We start from the raw sequence: 22,171 nt of genomic DNA, 5'->3' as shown, positions 1-22,171 counted from the left end.
ACGGGCAGCTGGGGACCAATATTCAAATCCACAAGCCGGTGGGGGACGTTTCAGATTCAAGTCATGATAATCGTCAGTTGGAGAACTATGACAACGTCTGTTAGGAGGCACCATGATCTGGCAACCGTTTGTTAAAGCACGAACAACACCCTTCTCTGGTCCCTCCTTGAGGTTCAGATTTGCTTCTTGCCTGCTGGTGGCCATGAAGTTAGTTTACCCCCTTTTCCAGCCAACCCTCCAATTTGTATTGATTGTTAAAAAAAAAAAAAAAAAAAAAAAAAAAAAAAAAAAAGCTTACAGTTTCTTTTTTAAAAAGATTTATTTATTTATTATTATATATACAGTACTCTTCTTGCATGTACTCCTGCAAACCAGAAGAGGGCACATTATAGATGGTTATGAGCCACTATGTGGTTGCTGGGAATTGAACTCAGAACCTTTGGAAGAGCAGGCAGCACTCTTAACCACTGAGCCATCTCTCCAGCCCCAAGCTTACTGTTTCTTGAGCCAACTATCCTACCTCAGGATTTCATATTCCTAAGTATTCCAATGAGGCCATTACAAATAACTGGGTAGGGCTGGGGAAAATTTCTCAGCTGCACAAACATGATTAGATTCTCCAGCACCCATGTAAATGCCCAGTAGGCATGACAGTACACCTGTAATTACAGTGCACCGACACCAGAGATGGTGGATTCCCCAGAGCAAGACTAGCTGTACCTGTGAGCTGTGAGTTTTATTGAGAGATTCTGTCTCAATGAATAAAGGTGGAGAGGGATTGAGGATGACCCCCTATGTCAGCCTCTGGCTAATACACACACACACACACACACACACACACACACACACACACACACACGCGCGCGCGCGCACACACACACGCCACATGCCACATACAATCTAGGTACCTATCAATAGAAAAATAGTTATAATCCAGTGTAGACTATCAGACGACACCGAGAATAAAGCTGATGCAGGGATAGGTTATTATGTGGGAAATGTATGTGTTTAAGGTTTTCTACAATGAAATTTTAGAATCTGCTTATGTCCTCAGGGCAGTTTTGTAAACATGTGCTGGTGTATTGACAGAGGTGGGAAGAGAAATGGACATGTTGATGAAATGTGTGAAATGCCAGATTTTAAATATATTTTTGTGTAAAATGGATTTTGCTTTAAAACAAAACATTTTTAAAAGAAAGGTTGTTTGTAACTTAGAAAACAAAAGACTGTCTCCCAGGCAGTCAGATAAAGGCAGGCAGGGCCCATAGGGCAGCTGTGTTGGTGCCACATTAAAAGTTGTGTGCACGCTGTCAAAGCCTTCTGTGAGGTGAGCTGGGGGAGGTGTGTGGTGAGGGGGGCACTAGAAGCACTTCAGAGGAAGCCTGTGAGGAGAGATCCTGGCTCTTGTTTTCCCCAGAAAATGTCCTTCTTTCCCAGATGGTTCCCTTTGATTTCCTTTTTATTGATTAGAGCTTGACTGTATTCAAAGGCCGCAGGAGAGGATTTGCGGTTTGCTTTTTCTCCCGCCACCCCCCACCCCCCCCCCATGGAGAGCTGTGACATTCGCACAGACCAGATGTGGGAAAGCTGGCAGGGTGGGCCTGGAATCATTTGAGTAATTTACAGACTGTCTAATTTGGGTCTCCCTAGCCCACCCCACGTGGTGCTACTCGATTAAGCTCATCAGCCTTTTATAAGAAAAGGAAATGAGGCTTATTTATTTGTGACATCTCCTCAAAAATGGAAAAGAGAGGAATGATTCTCCCACCTAGTTCCCGCCCCCTCCCCCCACATCCCAACCTCCCATCCAGTCTCCTGAGGCTGGGACTTACCGGTGACTGAGTGTCTTGCTCATGTCCCCTCTGGGATCATGATGTGACCCTGGTTCTGTCTCCATTTAGAGGACTGTGTGGCTTGTTCTCAGGATCACCCCGATTGGGGTAGTGTGAGGTGATGCCATGAGTTCTGCTTGGCTTACAGTGCAGTCACATTCCCACAGATTCACTGTGAATTAAAAATGTCAGAAGCTGAAAAGCATATTTCACCTTCCTGCTGTAGTCTGCATCCTCATTAACTCCCGTGGTGGTGAAGGCCTGATCCTCAGTGGGGTGCTGTTGGGGGGTGACAGGGTGCCTGTCCGCCTTTCAGTGGAAAATAGCAGGAGGTCTTTAGGTCACAGGTGACATGTCATTAAAGGGACCCTGGCCTTTTCTCCTCCTCTCTTTTGCATTTTGTGTTCTGTGTGGTCCAGAGAAAGACCTATGGCAGTTCTACTTTGGGTTTCACTCATTCTATCTTTTTGGGGTTTTTTTTTGTTTTGTTTTGTTTTGTTTTGTTTTGTTTTGTTTTGTTTTGTGTGTTTTTTTTTTTTTTTTTTTTTTTTAGAGATTGGGTTTCTCTATGTTATCTTGGCTGTCCTGGACTCGCTTTGTAGACCAGGCTGGGCCTTGAACTCACAGTGATCCGCCTGCCTCTGCCTCCCGAATGCTGGGATTAAAGGCTTATGCCACCCTGGCAGCTGCTTGGGTTTCAGATGAGTATGTTTATTAAGCTATGGAAAGCCAGGGGCAGCAGGCAGCAGCTAAGCAGAAACTGCAGGCCAATAGCAAGACATCAAGTCAGGCAGGCACTTCTAACATCTGACAGAGATGCCTCAGAGAACAAACAAGGTAATACCACCCAGCTCCCCAGCATCCAGCAGAAATACACTAGGGAAGAAGTGGTCACCTGGTCTCTGAAACCAGTACCTCTGGGGTCCAGCCTCTGGCTTCCATTCCCACCGCAAGCATTTTTATACTGTAGGATGAACAATAGTGACCTTCACAGAAAATGGCATGCTATCCTACTGTTCTCAAGGGCACAATGTTTTTAGCCCCTTAACTGTCTGCTATTCTCCGCCCTCCCATTATAGAATTAGTGTGGAGGGGGGAGGCAGCCTGCCCCAAGACTTTGGAGGACCAACACAATTGGGTCTGAAATGGGGGAGGTGCCATGAAGTCCCATTGTGATATGCCTCCTCACGGCAGGCCCAGGGCAAAGGGGCAAGCGTGTGGTGGATTGTAACCCTATGCATCCTAATTTCTTTATAAATTGATAGTCTCGGGCTTTAGTTAGAACAACAGAAATATCACCCGACCTCCCAAACATCACAGGGTTTTTTTTGTTTTTTGTTTTATCACAGCACACATGTGGACTGGTGTTTCCCCTTGTCCTTGCCTGGGTGCTGGAAGCTCTGTTTGCTGCTCACAACATTGCAAGAAAGAAAGTACACGTTCCTCCCCTCCCTAGCTCGGGCAGTGATCAAAATACCACATTCAAAGACAACATGGAAAAAAGAAACCCTGTATGGACTCATTGTAAGTTAGGGACTGTCCATATCAGCAGGCCACGTGTGTGTGTCCCAGGAGAGCTATGAGTGCAGCCTGACACATTTGTAAATGGTAACATCTTGTCATCATTTCAAAAGGTTGGACACTCCCAGTCTCTATAGGCGGAGACGGATGAGGGTCACCCTGGCCTTTGCGGAGAACATGAAGGCATCCGGCAAGGACAGGGTGCCACAAAACACAAAACAAGGTCATGCAGTGATGGTGGGACCAGATTATTTTCAGTTCTTTGGGAAGCTTGGGTGAGGTGACGTTTGAATTTCTCTGGAAATCACAGAGCTCCAGCACCAGCCATTATCTCATGTTTCCTTTGCTCATTCTCTGTGTTTCTGTGTCTATCTGTCTGTCTGTTTGTCCGTCCGTCTGTCCGTCTGTCCATGTGTGTGTGTGTGTGTGTGTGTGTGTGTGTATGTGTGTGTGTGTGTATGTGTGTGTGTGTCTCTGTCTCTGTCTCTCTCTGTGTCTGTTTCTCTGTCTGTCTCTCTCTCCCCCCCTCGTGTGTGTGTGTGTGTCTGTCTGTCTGTCTCTCTCTCTCCCCACCACCACCCTCGTGTGTGTGTGTGTGTGTGTGTGTGTGTGTGTGTCTGTCTGTCTGTCTGTCGGTCTGTCTGTCTGTCGGTCTGTCTGTCTGTGTGCTCTCTTTCTCTCTCTCTGACTCTGTATCTCTGTGGGAGGGTATGTATATACAACATGTCTGTGTGAACACATATACATGGAGCCTGAGGAGGACATCTGTTTGTCTTGCCCTGGTCCCTCACTCTTGGCCTCGTTCCTTTGAGAGGAGATCTCTCACAGAACCTGGAGCAAGGCTGGTAGCCAACAAACCCCAGTGACCTTGTCCCTCCTCCCACCCCACACAGCTCTGGGGCTACAGGCAGGTCCATGGACACGCCCACTTCTTTTACATGGATGCAGAGGATTTGGCCTCAGATCCTCACCCTTGGGCAGCAAGCACTCTTATCCATCTCCCCCAGCCCCAGATTTCTAATTCCTTTAGAATTCTTTATGAAATATCGTAATCTTTCCCCCTAAATATACGCCCCTCTTATTTGAAATGGAGATGGGGTCCTACCTGCTTCTACAGGGGTCCAAGCACACCCCACTATGCCTAAGTAAGAGGACACTGGTATAGTCCTAGCTTACCAACTCAGCAACAACTTGAAATTGCCGATTTATGAAGGAGAGTCATAATTTATTTTTAAAAATCGAATCTATTCCCTATAGCAGCTACTTCAGTATTAATAGCAAGTCCCTTGGATTTGTGTTGTGAATTTGAGGAATTCAGGACCTGAGCAAGAAAGGACAGTGGGTTAGAGGTGAAAGCTTCCTGGTTCTATCCGTCTGCTTGTTGACCAGAGTCACAGTAGTATTTCTCCACAACAAGATAAGGCAGACAGAATCCTACTTACCTGTCAAGACCTGTCCCCAGAGCATCCTTCTCCAAGAAGCCTTGGTGACCACATACTGCTGAAGGTGGGTCAAACTTCAGGCTCACTAGTGTGCTATGGGCCTTATGATGCCTTTTTAAAATGGAAGTTAAATTCACATAATGCTGATGTAGTCATTTAAAAGCCTACAGCTCATTAGAATTGATACCCTTAGTGTTGCACAACCGTCATCTCTACCTGATTCCAGAACATTCCACCACTCAGACAAGGCTCTATATCCGTGAAGGGCTCACCCCGCATTCCCCTTCTTCTCGGATCCTGGAGCACACTGCTGTGCTCTCTTTTGCGATGTCATTTCCCTTGTTGCTTAACAGAATACCTGCAAAGAGCCACGTAAGGAAGAAGGCTTATTTGGCTCATAACTTGAGCTTCCAGACAGTCACAGTAGATGAGGCATGGTGGTGGGAGAGAGAGGCAGGTGGTCACATTGCATCTGCATCCAGGGAGCAGCCAGATGAATCCTGGCCCTCAGTTCACTATCTCCTTTTTCTTTTTTAATTCTGCCTGGGACTCCAGTCCATGGGACAGTGGGACCCACATTCAGGGTGGGTCTTGTGTCTCCAATTAAACCTCTCTGGAAACACCCCCATAGACACACCTGGAAGTATGCAGAATCAATCTAAGGTGATTTTTAAATTTGGTCAAGTGGACCATCAAGGTTAACCACCACAGCGTGTACATTTTCTCTCCAGGTTCATCTATGTAGCATATGTTAGCACTTTAGTGTGTGTGTGTGTGTGTGTGTGTGTGTGTGTGTGTGTCAGAGGGGGGGGCATGTGTGCAGGTGCATGCACACAAGCAATCACGGCGCATGTTGGGAGGTTAGGGGACATCTTTCAGGAGTTGGTTCTTTCCTCCCCGTCATGGGTTTCAGGGATAGAACTGAGGTCCTCAGGTTTTCATAGCAAGTGTCTTTACTCACCGAGCTGTTGTGCCAGCCCTCCTTCCTTCTTGTGGCTGAGGAGCATTTGATTGTATATGTACACGGTGGTGTTTTTCCATTTACTGATGGACACTGGGTCGCCCCCACCTTTGGGCTGTTGTGAATAGCACCGCCATGAACAGCAGGAGTAGATTTGTTGGGTTCTCTCTCGTGTGTTTGTTTTTGAGGCAGTTTCACCATGCAGTCCAGGTTGGTCTTGAACTCATGAGCCTCCTGACTCCACCTCCTAGAAGCTGAGGTTCCCTCACCTAAGCCTGGCTCATGGATAAGTGTTTGTGTGAGTATTTGTTTTCTCTGGCAGCAGAATTGCTGGACCCTGTGATGGCTCTGTGTCGAAATGTTGTGTGTATGGGCACACGTGTGTGTTGTGTGTGTTGTGTGTGTGTTGTGTGTGGTGTGTATGCATATAAGGTCAATGTTGGGGGTGTCCCTCAGTTACTTGCCACCTAGTGTTTTGAAACAAAGTCTCCCTGAACCTGGGGCTCACCAATTGGCTGGGCTAGCTAACCAGCAAGCCCAGGACCTCGCCTATCCCTGCCTCCCCAGCATCAGGATTACAGACAAACTGTGCTGTCCGGGCCTTTTATGTGGGTGCTGGGGGGTCCGATGTTGCAAGCACTTCCCCCACCACACCATCCCTGGGAGCCGGCGTTGAGACTCAGACTGTTGAGTGTTTTACATCCCCACCAGCCAGGGTTCCAACTTCAGGACACTATTTCAGTACTGGCTATTTTCTGCTTTTGTGTATGTGTGTGCATGTGTTTGTACGTGTGTGAGTGTGCTGCAGAGCATCAGGGGATCAGAGGACAGCTTGAAAGAGTCAGTTCTCTCCTTCCTTGTGGGTTCTGGGCTGTCAGGCATGGCAGCAAGTGCCTTTACCCACCGGACCATCTTGCCTATCCTATATTCCTCTTCCGTATATTTATTTGTTTGGTAAGCATGCAGTCCTGGTTCTCGGATTTGTTTTGCACCTCTTCTCACCCAGTAGACTGTGTGTGGCTTGCTAGATGTCTATATTGTACCTTAATTGCCAAGAAGGCCATGCAAGGTTAAATACAGGGGCTGATCTTGCGTCTTGTCTGTCTCATTCATAATCTGAGCTGCTGGGTTTGGATGGATTCTTTCATTTGTAAAGTGCCAGCCTCTAGCAAGGCAGAATAACAGCTGTACAAGGACGGAGCCTGGCCCGTGGTGATGTCTTACTGACAGTTTGCTGTGGTGGTCACAACCGCGACACCCCCTGGGCCGAGGATCTGGGAACTATTGAATGAAGCTCGCTAAGTGAATCCTCATGCCCTCTGCTATTGGTCAGTTAGCCTTCTCTCTAGTTGCCCCTCAGGCTGCAGATTGATCCCTCCAAAGATGAGCAAGCAGAAGAGGGCGGGATCGATGCGCATGTTCCCCAGAAAGGATAGGGATGGACACTGTGATGTTGGTGTGGGGTGGGCATAGGGGTGGACATGGGGGTAGGCATGGGCATGGGGGTGAGCATGGGAGGTGGGCATGGGGTAGACATGGGGGTGGGCATGGGGTGGGCATGGGGGTATGCATGGGGGTGGGCATGGAGGGTGGGCATGGGAGGTGGGCATGGGAGTGGGCATGGGAGGTGGGCATGGGGTAGGCATGAGCATGGGGGTATGCATGGGGGTGGGCATGGAGGGTGGGCATGGGGGTGGGAATGGAGGGTGGGCATGGGAGGTGGACATGGGGTGGACATGGGGGCGTGGGCATGCGAAGGGAGAGAGATCAGGAAGCTTGAGGCCTACAGTTGTGAGAGAATAAAAGAACTTTGCTTTATTTAAGACAAGAAGCGCCTAAAAAGGGGAATAAATCACAAAGCTGCCTTGGAGAGTCCAGTCAGTGGCCCAGGTGTGAGTGCCATCCTTGAAGGTGACAAGAAGGGCTCAAGAGGTCCCTGGGTACTGAGGGGTCCCGTAACAGCCTCCCTATGCTCGTCCAATTCCTATGAGAAAGGCCAAGGCTGAGCAGGGTCCCATGGAGGCAGCCACTGAGCAGCTTGCCAAGACGCCCATGGACGTCTCTAGAATCTGGCTATACCGCATACCAGCTTTTGTTTTGTTCTTTAAACATACCAAGTTTATTCTCTCATGTTCAGGCAGCTTGACTTAGCGAGCTATTAACCCCTCCCACCACCTCTCCAGCTCCACATACAAGGCATCACGAGCTTGTAGATTTTTAGAAGAAAGGAGGGAGATGTTGTTCTAGATTAGGGAAGAGGAAAGAAAAGGAGGGTCTGATGGCTTCCCCCTAGCCTGATGGCTTCCTTTGTGGAGTGTCAGCATTACTCACAGGAGCATGGGCCCACCTGCAGGGTTGAATACTAAGGACGATGTGCCTTCCAGGCCCCTGAGGACCAGCAGGAGGCTACGAGCTACTACATCAAGGACCCCGAGCTTCTCTTAGGACTCACAGCACTGAGTCAGCATTCCTGACTTGAAAGCTGACCCTCCAGGTCAGGAAAAACCTGAAAGGGCAAGGGTCACCAGGGGGGACATAATGACAAGGACAAGTCTCACCAAAGGGTAGTGTGAGCTGTTAAACTGACACTTCTTTTCGGTGCTGAAGTAGAGCCTTTATGCTTGCTAGGCAAATGTTCTACTGTTGAACTGCATCTCCTGCCTCATCAGAGACTCTGTGTCTCTGTGTGCGTGTGTGTGTGTGTGTGTGTGTGTGTGTGTGTGTGTGTTTACATGTTTGTGTGGGTATTCACATGTTTATAGGTGTATACATGCTCGTGTATGTATGTATGCTCGTGTATGTTTGTGAGTATGTGTATGTTTGTATGTGTGAATATTTGTATGCACGTGGGTGTGTACATGTTTGTATGTCTATGTATGTTTATTTTGTGGGCGTGTACATGTTTTGAAGGTGTTTGTAGTGCGGACATGTTTGTGGGTTCTCATTGTTTGTATATATCCATATTTCTGTACATGTGCATATGTGCATGTTTGTGTGTGTATGCATGTTTGTGTTGGTGTGTACCAAATATTTTTCTCATTCCACCTTCTGTTTTAGACAGAACTCAGCAGTTCAGTTAGGGTGACCTGTCTGCCATTGAGCTCCAGGGATCCTCCAGTCTCTGTGATCCTCCAACCACTAGCACTGACCCACAGAGTGACCAGGTACCACCACACCCATATTTTATGTGAATACTGGGAATCCAAACTCATATCCACATGCTTGTGAAGGCAGATATTTCCCCAACAGAACCATCTCCCCAGCCCCCAAATGACACTTTAAAGCGCAGTAAATGAGGCTTTGGCAGGACCATCACAGAGAGCAGAGCAGTGAAGTTTTGCAGAGGGGCAGAGACTGAGCTCCACCATTGGGGACCAATGATGGAATTGTTATGGAGCAGTGCCTCCGAGGGAAGAGGGATTCCGTGTGAACCAACCTTGCTGTGGACTGGCTGGGCGCCTAGACATCTTCTGTGAGACAGTGGAAGAGAGGAAACTTGACCCTGAGTAACGATGTCAGATATTAACTGCAGGGCCAGCAAGGGCTCAGTGGACAAGCCCCGCCCCCCACCCACCCAAAGCTATTAAATAAAGAAATAAAATATAATGGAAAGAAAGTGAAGGAAGAGTTCTTGGTAAGTGAAGTGAGCAGGGTCTTTGGCTAAAACTGGCTTTTTACAAGGAAGTGCACAGATGGGACCAGGACTAAAGTCTACCCAAGCAAAGAACCTTCATCAGTTGCCAAGTGGGAACATGGGCCCAGCACTGGCAGACCTTCCTGTTTTTCAAGCAAAGCAAGAAATATTTTTTTTTTTTAAATGTGAAGTAGCTTGGTCTTTAAAAACACATAATAATTGGTAACTGTCTCATTGGATGTGACATGAGCCGAACAAAATACACGCATGGGCTGCAAGTTTGAAACCTGTAGTTAACTGTGAGCCTGTTTCTTATATGTAGGTGAACTTGGTCCATACAGGATATGGTTTTGTTGTTTTGTGTTTGAGACAGGGTTTCATGTAGCCCTGGCTGGCCTGAAATTTCCTATGTAGACCATCTTGGCCTCAGATTCATCAAGATTTGCCTGCCTCGGCCCTCTCAAGTGCTGCGATTGAAGGCATGCACCTCCGCACCTAGGCCATCTGGGAATCATTTGGCTTGAGTCTTCATCTTGCCCACAACGCGATAAACATTGTTTTAGAACTACCACTTGCCACCAGCTTGTTGGAAGGGCAGAGAACAGGAATGAATGGGTAACGGGCGATGGATGGATCCATGCACACATAAGTAGGTGGATAGATGAAACATCCTTATTGTGAGTTTGTTTTTGTTTGTTAAGACAGGGTTTCTCTGTGTATCCTTGGCTGTCCTAGACTTGCTCCGTAGACCAGGCTGGTCTTGAACTCACAGAGATCCACCTGCCTCTGCCTCCCTGAGTGCTGGGGTTACAGGTGTGTGTCCTGGCACTCAGAATAGATGAAGCATCATTAGAGACACATTCTGAAATATTACTAACGAAATGGTGCATGTCTAGGAGCTACTTCAGAATCATAATTTTTTTTATAAGTAGAGGTAAGTGTAGACTCAACACCATTTGGCAAAAGTGTAGAATTGACGCAGTCAGCAGTGAGCACATGGAGAATGGCTCACTGCTCTGAAGTGGCTGACAGTTTTGTTTTTGTTTTTTACATTTAAAAAAAATAGAGGCATGAAAATGAGGGCTCCGTTTTCTAGGCAGTATGGAGGCGTCCGTCCTGGGTATTGTGCAGATTTTCCGTAAGGCCATAGGCCTGATGTGGAGGGAGGGCGCTCTTTGGGAGGAGGGGGAGTGCACTGTGCAGGGCTGCAGCAAGGGCTCTGTTGCTGGCTGCAGGTTAAGGACACCATTTTTTTATTTAATTCTTTTTACTTGTACACATACATTTATATTATTACACATATATACAATGAGCTACGCACAGCAAGGAGGACCATGAAACAATCAGAAATTATATAAATGTTACATTCATAGTGTTTTGGCTATTCGTATTGGCAGCCTTGTAGAAAACATCTTTCCTATCTTGGTGAATCTAAAATTCTGAATATAAATCAATATCTATCATATCTCATCTCTATCAACCTAAAACATCTATCTAGACCTAAAAATATCTCAATCCCTAAACAACTAAGCTTAGTTGTGAAACTAAACTAGCTGGTCTTCAACCCCATCAGAGATTTGAGAAGGAATAAAATTTATTACCTAAGTAAAAAGGAAGTGCAGGTTAGCAGCTTCCAAATTGAAAAAAACAAAAACAAAAAAACCAGAGACAGTTTGCCGCCTGAACTGTCACCCAAATCCCTCTGTAACGTTGGAGCATCATCTTCAGCTTCTGGCCCAGTAGATCTGTCAGACATATTTGTGAGGCAGGAACTATTGAGGACTTGCTTACCCTGTGTTGGCAGAGTTCGGCCATCGACTCTGCCTGCGTCCAAGCTTGCCCACTTTCAGGCAGAATTTCTTTGGCAATAAAACAGATTAACTCCTGGCAACACCCAGCCTACCTCAGAGAAGATGATGAGCATCAAAGAACCTCCCTAGGGAGATGACTTCAACTATGACAAAACAGCTGCTGGGCAAAATGTCCTCCTTTCTACTATAGACAGAACAGTGTCTTACCCAGGTTACTCTCTGCTGGCTAAAGAGCCTGCAATCATTTCTCCTGTCCCAACTACCATGTCTCAGCTGTGTGACTTTAGACCAAGTCTCATTTTCACCCTCTATTAAGTGAAGTAAACATTATTGCCCCTTGAGCCCATGATGAAGATTATTATATATTACATATGATATATATTATATTGTTATATGCACAGCACTTAGCCCAGCACTTGCCTGTCATTTCCATTGTTGTGGTGCTGTTAAATGTTCTAAGAACAGAAAACACTTTCTTAGATAGACGAGAAAAGAATCGGATGCAGAAGCTTTAAAAAAAATTAAAAAGGCAAGCATGGCTTAGCTGGTAAAACCCTTGCACTCCTGATGATGCCAGTTCAATCCCCACAACTTCTGTAAACATTCTGGGCATGGTAACACCTGCCGCAATCTCAACACTGGGGAGGCAGAGATAGGAGGATCCCACCTGCTTCCTGGCCAGCCAGTCTAGCCTATTTGATGAGCTCCATAAGACGAGACGGATGGTGTTCCTGAGGATGACACCCAAGTTTGTCTGTCCTTTTGCCTCCACACAAACTCACACACATGTGCACATAAAGGTGTCCTCAATGTGTACACATACATACATACATACATACACACATACATACACACACACACACATACATACATACACACACACATACACACAGATGCAAGAGGAAAACTAGAAGAAAGAGGCGCCCACTGTCAACAGATCCACCCTTGGCCACTTGCTCACGAGTTTTGGGAATCAGTTTCCTGTACAGAGGCTACGAAAGGAAGAAAACTTGAAAAGCACCTTTCAACGACGCTCTTTCCTGCAGAATGAAGTGGAGCTAGGGGAGCTGCTTCTGTCGCTAAATTATCTCCCAAGTGCTGGGAGACTGAACGTGGACATCATCCGAGCCAAGCAACTCCTGCAGACAGACGTGAGCCAAGGCTCAGGTACAGTACAGTCCCCCCCATATCCTCTGAGTCTCTAAGGGGTTCCCCGCTGTTCGAGGGACCCAGGTTTTGTTTTGTTTTGTACCCTGGATGCTATTGCTGAGGTAGCATCCTCGACAGCAACTAGAATCCTAGTTAAAAAAAAACATGGTCAGCTATCTCTGAGGATGAAGCAGTGTGGCATCTTGGGAACCCTATCACACATGTGACCAGTTGTGATTACTTATGAAATCTATCTTCTCTTTGAACTTAAGAATTCCTTTTTTTTTTTTTTTATCTGACTTTTTTTTATTATATAAAGGGATTGTTGCCTACATTTTCTTTCTTGTTTATTTATTTTTTACATTATACGATTATATTATTACACACATATAAACTACATACAGCAAAAAAATCCACAAAACAATCAGGAATTATATTAATGTTACATTCACAGTGTTTTGGCTATTTGTATTTGGCAACAGAAATTCCTGAGAAGTAACTTGCTTTTCCACTTACTATGCCTGTAATGCAGGTGCCATGCCCTAGGGGGCGATAGTGCACAAGTGATCTGATAGCAAGCAAAGTGGGCTCAGCCTGAGGGGTTTGTATAAATCTTTGTAAATCCCAGCTCTGAAGGAGCTACTGTGTTGTCTACCTTTTGTCAAAAACCAGCTCAAACACATTTAACAAAAAGCTGGTTCGGCTCCATCTGTATGTAGCTTCTTCCACGACAGCTGAGGACGGTCTTGTAAATGAAACCATGGTCACTGGGCTCCCTTCAGCTCATTGGTGGAAATGCTGTCCTCCCAGATCCAATAGCAAAAGAAGCTTGTTTGCAATGAGGTGACAACTGACTATAGAGTAGAGGCTTCAAGAGGGCTGGAGGAGGGACCACTGCAGTGCCTGGAACATTCACTACAACAGAGTCAGGATGCTGAAATAAGAAGGCAGCCAAAACGCCTGCCACAAAATGTCCTTGGAGAAGGTGCTTGGCCTCTGCACATCTCAACTTCTTCATCTCTATAATTATATAAACGAGAGTATTTCTCTCACTGGTTGCTTAGGTAAATATTAAATTCAACCACCTGCACAAATCCCTTTCTGAACTATAAAATGATTGTAGCATGACTGTGCTAATTCTGCCTTCACTCTCCCGTGGATGAGCTGCAAGGCCACTGGCCTGAAAATGGCTTCCTGCTTTTGGATGGCCTCCAACATGGTTCTGCGTCCACCAGATAGAGCTTACACCAGTCATTCCTGATCTTTAAACCTGCAGCTTTCCCATTTACAAAATGAAAACCATGCCTAAAATATGGCAGGTGTGAGGGGCAGTTCAGTGAGTGCTAGATGAGTGGGGGAAGAGGAAAGAGAATCAGCAGAGAGGAAGACAGATGTGGAGACGATGGGTCCAACAGAACAGCTGGACAGGTGGGAGAATGATTAAGTGAAAGCAGGGGTGGATTAATAAATGGATAAGTGGCAAGATGAATAAATGAATCAGTGGGTAGATTGGTAGAAAAATAAAAAGATCTTGGTAGTGGAGCCCTTGCCTAGTGTGCAGGGGCCCTGGGCTCTATCCCCACCAATGAAGACTACAGAGATGGAGAGGGTTAGGTGGTTACTCTGTTATATAGACAATAACTTGGATGGGTGGATGGATGCATGGATGGGAGATTGATGAATGGTGTGTTAATGACTTGATGAACAGATAGGAAATGGATACAAAAGAGTGGACGAGTGATTGGATGGATGGACGGATGGGTGGACGGATGGATGGATGGGTGGAGGATGGATTAATGAATGGATGGATGGATGCATGCATGCATGGATGGATAGATGGATGGGAGAATGGGAGAATGACAGGATGGCTGGGAAGTTGAAGACATGAGAGATGGCTAGATCCAGGAATCTACAATGTGGTGTCCAATCCACAGACCCATTTGTGAAAATCCAGCTGGTACACGGACTCAAGCTTGTGAAAACCAAGAAGACATCATTCTTACGAGGCACAATCGATCCTTTTTACAATGAATCCTTCAGCTTCAAAGTTCCTCAGGAAGAATTAGAAAATGCCAGCCTAGTATTCACAGGTAAGGTGACATTTGAGACCCTGGTGAGGCATGTTCAACTTGTTGCATATTTACTGAAAGCTATGCCTAAAAACTTGTTGAAGTTCAACTACCTAGATTTGAACCCTCTTGCTATCTGTAAACTTGGACAAGACTCATAGAGCCTGGGATCCAATTGTTATGTAACTGTCAGGAATCTAAATCAAACGGCCACATAACTGAGAGCTTTGGAAAGTTAACTCCCCTGGGCCTCAGTTTCCCCATCTATAAAATATGGATAATAGCCAGGTGGTTGTGGCACACACCTTTAGTCCCACCACTTGGAAGGCAGAGGCAGGCAGGTCTCTGTGAGTTTGAGACCAGCCTGGTCTACAGAGTGAATTTAGAACATAATATATATGGATAATATTAGTTCTTATGTTATAGGTTTACTGTGAAAAGTAAATGAGTTATGACCTTCGAATAATATCTGATACATATTATGTCAGCCATGATGATGATATGATGGTGGTGATAATGATGTTGGGGATGATGGTGGTGATGGGGATAGTGATAATATTGATGATGGGGATGATGGTGGTGATGGTGATAGTGATAATATTGATGATGGGGATGATGGTGGTGATGGTGATTCTACTTGCTGGGTTTAATATAAGCATAGAAGAAAACAAGGTCACTTGACTCAGAAAGGACAGTTGTAAAAGGCATTTGGAGGATATAATATTTAGGTTCAGATGTCATGTGCCACTGCCTAGTAAAATTTAATCTACTTTTCTGGGGGCATAGTTGTGTTTAATTTTAGAGGTTGCTAGTTATCTGTTACTGCACAACAAATCACTCTAAACTTCAGAAACATCAGTAAATCCTCAAGCCTATATTACCTTGCAGTCTCTGTCCCTCAAGAGCCTGGGCATGGAGGTGGGGCTGGAACTCTGCTGCTAGAGTGCTTGCCTGGCATGCTTGAGGCTCAGGGTCAGTCCCTGGACCACATAAAGCTGGTGTGGTGCAGCTCACCTGTGATCCCAGAACTCCAGAGGATCAGGAGTTCAAGGTCAGCCTCAGCTACCCAGTGACTCTGTAGACAGCTTAGGGTACATGGGACCTTGTCTTAAAAGCAAAGCAAACAAAAAATCAGCTTAGGCAGAGCTCTGCTATGCTCCGGTGGTTCAGGCTGATCTGAGATTCCCCTGGGAGTCCTGCTCGGGGGCAACTGACAACTCTCCTCTGCTTGGTTATAGTCTATGGTCCCTGTCCCTAGGTCTTTCATGAACTCTTGCCGTAGCCAAAACCCGCATGAGATACTGAAGAGACAGCTCAGTGGGTAAGAGGACTTGCTGCACTAGCTGGAGGACCTTGCTTCAAATCCCCAACACTCATGTGGAAACCAAGCGGACTTCATGAGCTTGTAACCTCGGCACCAGGGCCCTTAGCAGTGGTCATCAAATTCCCAAGGGAATAAAGAGGTGGGCAATGCCCATCCTCCTCCTCTAGCTTTCATGTGCACATGCACCAGTGTGAGCGCACACACATACACACACACACACACACACACACACACATAAACACACACACACACACACACACTGAGCCCACCTCCCAGGTGACTGTTTTTTGATTGGGAAGCCTTGTCAAAACTCCATCAGACAAAGCCTTTTTTCTCTCTCTTTTTAACTACGTGTGTGTGTGTGTGTGTGTGTGTGTGTGTGTGTGTGTGTGTGTGTGTTAAACATTTGTATAACATAGTGTCTGTAAAGGGCAACTTGATGGGGTCCATTCTCTCCTTCCACCGTGTAAGTCCTGAGGATCAGGACTTGTCAGGTTGGTGGCCAGCACCTTGACCCCTGAGATCTCTTGCCTGTCTAAGACCTTGCTCTTGACGTGCAAAAGATGTGCTTAACCATACAAGCACCATGGTCCATGGTACTAAGGCCAGTGCCATGTAAAATATTCACTCCAGAGGAAGTTAGCTCGGCTCCCCACACCAGGACCATGGGCTACTTACAGCATCATCAGGAGAGCTTGAGATGTAGCCAGTGGCCACGCCTCATCACCTCATGGCTAGAGCCTGCAACAGAGTACTGTATCTGGGCCTCTGCCACAGGGGCTCACCACAGTGTTGCTGCGTGGGTTTCAGTCAGCCACTGTCAAACAAAGTACAAAACCACTCAGTGGGAAACGCCACAGCCCACACGCGCACAACCTGGAGGGCAGTGTACGGATGTGAGTGTGCTTGTTTATTACTGGTTGTTGGTCATCTGTTACTCCACTGTGTTTATAAGTTAAACTCTGTCACAGATATGGGCAGGAAATAGCATACAGGATTGGTACTGTGAGCTATTTGGGGCATCCATTAGGCCTCTCAGATTGTCTTCCTGTGGATGAAAGGGACCGCTGTATATATAAAGACATTATGAAGTTCTCATGCTTAGCTAGGGCACAGAGTCACAGCTAAGGGTAGGAACTGCCGCTGGCTCTGCCTGGAATAGTAGCAGAAATATAGACGGATCTAAACAAAGCCACACACCCCCATTCCAGCTCCATGGGGGCGGGGGGGGGGGGAGGTTTGCTTTATTTGCTGACTGGGAGAGAGCTTTGTTACCTCCATGCCAGAGGATCTGAATTCTAGCCCAGCCCCATGTTTCCAAACACTTCTCAGGGAAAGTCAGGTTGATCTGCAATTTAAGCATTTGCTGAGACTCTCTGGGGAAAACCTGCAATTAGCCTGGGGGCTGGGCACTCTGAATACGTTCCTGAGTAGGAGGAGGATGTTTCTGCCTTGCAGGCAGGTGATTTTTACAGCTGAGGTTTAAAAAGAAAAAGAAAGAGAGAGGAAGACTGATTGCCCAACTTCAGAACACACGGTCCAGGACCCTTCTGGGAAAAATCCATGAAGGTCCTCGGTAAGTGGAGGGGTTGTGAGTTGGCCACTGAAGTGATTGGAAGGGAGGAAGGAGGGGGTAGAGGAGGGGGGAGGGAGGGAATAGAGGAAGGGAGAGGAGGGAGAGGGTTAGTCTTTTTGTCAACTTGACATGGGGTCATCTGGGAAGAGGATCCTCAAGGGAGAAAATGTCTCCATTAGATTGGCTTAGAGGCAAGTTTGTGGGGCATTTTCTTGTTTAATGATTGACACAGGGAGGGCCCAACCCGTTGTGGGTGGGTGATGCCATCCCTGGGCAGGTGGTCCAGGTGGGTATATAAGAAAGCAAGCTGAGCAAGTTATGGAGAGCAAGCCAGGCATGGCCTCTGCATCAGCTCCTGCCTCCAGCCAGGTTCCTGCCCAGATTTTCCTCAGTGTTGGACTGTGATGTTGGAGGGAAATCAACCCCTTCCTCTCCAAGTTGCTTTTGGTTAGGGTCCTTTTGTTGTTGTTGTTGTTGTTTTTGGTTTTGGTTTTTTGAGACAGGGTTTCTCTGTGTAGCCCTGGTCTTTCTGGACTCACTTTGTAGACTAGGCTGGCCTTGAACTCACAGCGATCTGCCTGCTTCTGCCTCCCAAGTACTGGGATTAAAGGGGTGCACCACCAAGTCCTGCCTCGGTAGCAGACTCTTTAAAAACTTAGAAGTAGAACTCAATTACCAGCATGCTCCCTGGGCTCTCTACCAACTCACCGGCATCCTCAGCCAGTTGTCGTTGTTGTTTTCCTTTGTTTGTTTGAGAAAGAGCCTTGTTCTGTAGCCCAGCTGGATCTGAAACTTGCTGTGTAGACCAGGCTGCTCTCCAACTTGTGCAGATCCTCCTGCCTCTGCCTCCCACTAGGAGCCCCATGCTCAACTTACAACTTTCTAACACAGGAAAGAAATGCAGTTTGTGCCACATAGTATTTGGGCACTTTAAGGACATGATAGGATGCTGATGTGGGGGTCCCTAGACAGCCATCCTCCTCCATTGCCTGGAGGGAGTGTTGCCCAGTGGTTAGAGCTCCATCGTGTTGGCACTTTGCTCCAAGCAAGCCTTCCCGGTCTCAATTTCCTCATCTGTAAAATAGGGTGCTGACTTTTCACCCAGTGGGTTGTTCTAAAATCCAGATGTATTAGCATATATTGCTTAGCTTGGAGAAGGTACTCCTTAGACACGCTCTGATGTCATCACTACAGTCCACAGGCAACTGACTATTCTGTAGGCAGAGCCCACCTTGAGGCTCTTCTGAAAGAAGGCCAGGTCACCCTCCATCCTCTTCCTTCCCAGAGTTAGAGAAGACCTTGTCTGCTTGGAGATGAAGTTTGGGGAAATTTTAACTTAGGACAAGGGATCATGTCACTTGGTTGTTTCCTTCCATTTCTCCTAAGTGTTGTGGGTTACCTGGGTCTGTGTTAGATGCTACACATCCAAATCAACTCAGATATTTAGGACCCACGTTCTTGAGGGAGCTTAGGACTAGACTGAGGAGAGAAAGGAGACTGTCTGTGAGCTAGGAGCTAAGAGATGAACAGAGTGGACCAACGGAAAGATCAGAGGAGGGTGTGAAAGAACTAGGCAGGTCCCTTTCCAGAGGGAAAATGGAGGCCACCACCGTCCTTCAGCGGGGCAGGGGTCCACATGGAAGACCCATATTCTGTTACCCACTTCTTGGATCTCAGAGTTCATGTTGTAGTAACTGACTAGGACACAGATATTGAGGCATCTGATCAGTGATAAGCCGTGCTGGACAGCTCTGAGGAAGGACCTGTACCAGACAGCTTGGAAGAAGGAAAGCCAGGAAATGCCAGGCATCCTTCTCTTTCTCCTTACTGCCAACCCTCTGGCTTTCACATGCATGGGTCAATGCAGAGTCTAGCCAGGTGCGACGGCACATGCCTGTAATGCTGGTGCACAGGAGATGGAAATGGGAAGATTGTGGGTTCGAGACCAGCCAGGGCTACATGATTTCTAGCCTCTAGACTTGTGAGCCAAGTAAATCTCTATGCTTAAAACATTCCCCAGCAAAAGTGGCTACTTGTTTTGGGTTTTGGAACAGGCTGGCTGGCTGGCTGGCTGGCTCAGGTTGGCTTCAAACTCACAATCCCTTGCCAGCACCTCTGCCGCCAGAATGCTGTGTTATGAGCAAGTGGCATAGCACCAAGCCGGGCAAGAATTTTTTAAAATCCTTGTGTCCAGACCTCAGCTTATAATTATCAAACCTGCCGTGGCATCCATCTCGCAAAGCTTTGAGGTGGCTCTCTTGTACAAATTAGGTTAGCCAGGCTTTGCCTAGATCACTCTACTCCCCACCCGCCCGCTGTCTGTTTGGAAGTCTCCCAGGCCCGCTGCGAGAGCACGTTCCAAGGCACCTGGCCTGTGTTTCATTAATTGCCTGTCTTTCTGCAGCTGGAGCACAGACTGGGTTAATTGAATCTGGTGCAGCAGTGAGGTGGGTGGGGAGGCTATGGGGACAGATCAAAGGCCAGAGGGCGGCACTTCCAACATCTACCCTGGAAACACCAGGGGTCCGGTGGCAGGCCAGGCGTGGTGGTGAATGGCTGCAATCCCAGCACTGGGAGATGAGACAGGAAGATACTGGGTCCTCAATGGGCAGCTACTTTATCAATCACTGATGGTGATGGTTATGTTGCTCCTGCTGCTACTGATGTTGCTGCTGCTGCTGCTGCTGTACTGATCATGATGGTGATGGTGCTGGCATTGATGCTGATGCTGGTAGTGGTGATGGTGCTGCTGATGCCAAGCGGTCTTGCCATAGAAGGATCAGATCTTGGAATTATATAGACTTGGGATGTATCTTGACCCCATCATTTGCCATCTGTGACCTCTCACCTCTCTGAGCCCAGCTTCTTCAATGTAAAATGCAGCGGGGGGGGGGGGGGGGGGCGGAAAAGGCTTTACCTAGCTCTGTCTCAAGCACTGCACAAAGCCAGGTCAAACAAACAGTTCAGAAGCCAGGGCCAGCCTGTGGGTTAGCCCTGTGCTAGAAATCAAGGAGCAACAAAGCCTGGCACTTCCCGGGAGCCTTTAGCCAAAACACAACTCTAGGCTTGGGAATCGGGAAGCTCAATTCCCACAGCTGAGCCGCTGCACCACTGAGAGCGAAGCCTCATCTCTTTCATCCTTATTCCTCACTTACCAAGATACAAATAAAGTCTATCTCCAGGGCCAGCAATATGGCTCAGTGGGCAAAGCACGTCGCTTGCTGCCAAGCCCAGTGGCTCAGGGTTGAGCCTAAGAAGCCACAATGCTGAGGGAAGAAAACCAACCCCTAAAAATTGTCTCCTGGTCACCGTTTTTCAAATAACAGATAAATGACTGGAAGTGAGCAAGGCATGTAGCACTTACCAGACACTGCTCCGGGGGGCGGGGAGGAAACCCTGAGTGATAGATGCTGAGAAAGAACCATCTATGCAAAAAGAGCAAGAAAGGAACATTCTAGGCAGTGAAATGATAAGTACAAAGGCCCTAGGGGCAGAAATGAACTTGTTTTGTTTTAAAAGAGAAAGAGGGCCAGAGGGTCCAGATCAGAATTAATGAAGGGAGCACATTTATGCATTAAGTTCGGCTATGGTAAAGGGCCCAGATGGCAAGTATTTATCCAGCACCTGCTGTGTACCTAAGGCACTAGAGAACAGATGTGGCTCGCAGCTCTGTGAAGGACTATGTAAGATGGCACGTGTGCAAGGACTTTGCACAGAGCAGACGGTCCATGGGGGTCACTTTCTCACTTTCCTAGTTTGTAAGTCCGACATGAAAACTTCCTGTCCAGGTTTTTGCCTCCTCGGCCCCCAGGATCAGAGCATGGCTGCTTCCGTGGGAGAGACTTAGGCAGAGGTATCGCTAACCTGGGACACCCAGGAGTGAAGGACAGGCAGGGGCTGGGGAGAAAGTGCCGGCCTTGTGAACAGGAAGACCTGGGCTCTGATCGATAGGACTGCATGAAGCAGGGTGTGGCAGCACACACCCGTAATCCCTGGGACCAGGCAGGGTAGCCAGCCAGTAGGCTCCCAGCTCAGTGAGCAACCCTGACTCAAAAAGTAAGGTGGAGAGTGACTGAGGAAGTCACCCAATATCAACCGCTCACCTCTGCGTGTACGTGCACTCATGCGCATGCACACACATGAACACACACTAACAAACATGAATAAGAAACAAAGGAGCAGGCTTCCCTTCCAGCTTCATTGGCAGGTATCCCACGCTGGCTACAGGAGGGATCTGAGACTTTGTGGCAGGTTCACTGACCTGGCAGCCAAAATGCCCACTGTGTGTCTGCTGTGGGATTGCTTAATGCATTAGAGTCTAAAGGAATCTGTGGGTGATTCATGGGTGAGTTCCCCTTGTTAGGTTGCCTAGCAACCCATAATGTCATTGGCCTACCTGCCACTTGGCATCCCCCTGCCTAGTAGGAGTATATAAAAGGGCAAACCCACCTCTCTCTCTCTCTCTCTTTCTCAGGGCATCTCACCTTTCTTCTCCCCCCCCCCCCCATGGTCATATAATAAACCTCTCTATATCATATCTGTTGTGTGGTGCGTATTTCATATCTTATTTTTCATATTTAAGGCCCCTCCCATCCCTGTTTAAGGCCACCCTTGGTCTCTGAGTGAGGAGAGGCTGGACATTCAAATGAGAGTCCCCCCACCCATTGTTACAAGAAGCATTCCCAGCTGGACCTAGTGGCTCAGGCTTGCAGTCCCAGCTACTCAGGAGGAAGAAGGAAGTGGCAAGGCCTGCCTGAGGTGCAGAGTGAGCTCACTGCCAATCTGAGCAACTTAATGAAAGCGTATTTCAAAATAAAAAATAATAATAATAAAGGAAAGCAAAGGGCTGGGT

At 47.3% G+C, this 22,171-nt stretch overlaps 1 protein-coding gene across 6 annotated transcripts in view; it reads left to right on the top strand.

Annotated features, from left to right (window-relative positions):
* Syt17 (synaptotagmin 17) overlaps nt 1-22,171 on the top strand; it is a 62,735-nt gene that overhangs the window by 23,959 nt on the left and 16,605 nt on the right. For all 6 annotated transcript variants that reach the window (XM_051149285.1, XM_051149283.1, XM_051149287.1 and 3 more), the window contains 2 exons: nt 12,248-12,368; nt 14,285-14,440. In XM_051149285.1, the coding sequence (XP_051005242.1) occupies nt 12,248-12,368; nt 14,285-14,440 (277 nt within the window). The remainder of the gene's footprint in view (nt 1-12,247; nt 12,369-14,284; nt 14,441-22,171) is intronic.

This window comes from Acomys russatus, chromosome 7 (assembly GCF_903995435.1).
Source record: "Acomys russatus chromosome 7, mAcoRus1.1, whole genome shotgun sequence".
NCBI classification, from domain to species: Eukaryota; Metazoa; Chordata; class Mammalia; order Rodentia; family Muridae; genus Acomys; species Acomys russatus.
This window is presented reverse-complemented; position numbering and strand designations above follow the sequence as displayed.